General features: G+C 67.1%; 1 protein-coding gene across 1 annotated transcript; it reads left to right on the top strand.

Moving 5' to 3' along the window:
- Positions 1-98: 98 nt before the first annotated feature.
- Positions 99-449, top strand: EMIHUDRAFT_255651 (hypothetical protein; the record flags this gene model as incomplete). The annotated part of the gene is made up of 1 exon (XM_005771749.1): positions 99-449. The coding sequence occupies one exon, from the start codon at positions 99-101 to the stop codon at positions 447-449; it is 351 nt and encodes a 116-aa protein (XP_005771806.1).
- Positions 450-662: the final 213 nt, after the last annotated feature.

A 662-nucleotide genomic window follows, 5' to 3' on the forward strand; every position in this document is an offset into this window, starting at 1 on the left:
CGGCAGCCGCAGCAGCGACTGCCGGCACGCCGGCTCCGACGCCCCCGCCCACGCCGCCACCGACGCCGCCCGCGATGCCGAGGAAGCAGCACAGCACCATGCCAATCCCGATCTTCTGCTTGTGCTTGCAGGCCTTGCTCGATAAGTCCTCACGGCACTGCTCCAGTAGCGTGCTGCCGCCGATGCCGATGCCGCGGGGCTCGGCGGAGAAGCGCTCGACGCCGAGCGGGGCCCATGTGACGCTGCCGCGGGGCAAGGGATCTATGTCCAAAGCCGCCGTGCGCGGCGGAGCGGCCGCCTGGCAGTTCTTGCGCTGTGCCTGCCAAGCCTCAGCCGATCTTGCCTCCACAGTTCTCCTTGAGCGGGACAAGTACTCCGCGCTCGGCGGCGGTTTACTCGGCGGGGCAACCATGTGGACGGGCGCGATGGCGACGCTCCCCAAAGGTTAACTCGCCGCGCGTCAAAGGAGGTGATCACCGTCCCGTGCCGGATGTTCGATTTCTTTTTTCTTATCGCTCGATGCTGAGAGCCCACCCCCCTTCCGGCAGTGCTGATCTGAGCTCGCCCCGCCCGCGTTGGTTGGCTGCAGGAGGATGGGGGCGAGTCGGAGGAGGACTCGGATGAGTTTGGCGCCATGGACGACGACTGATGTGCGATGTGCC

This window comes from Emiliania huxleyi (assembly GCF_000372725.1).
Source record: "Emiliania huxleyi CCMP1516 unplaced genomic scaffold EMIHUscaffold_3716, whole genome shotgun sequence".
Classification (NCBI taxonomy): domain Eukaryota; phylum Haptophyta; order Isochrysidales; family Noelaerhabdaceae; genus Emiliania; species Emiliania huxleyi.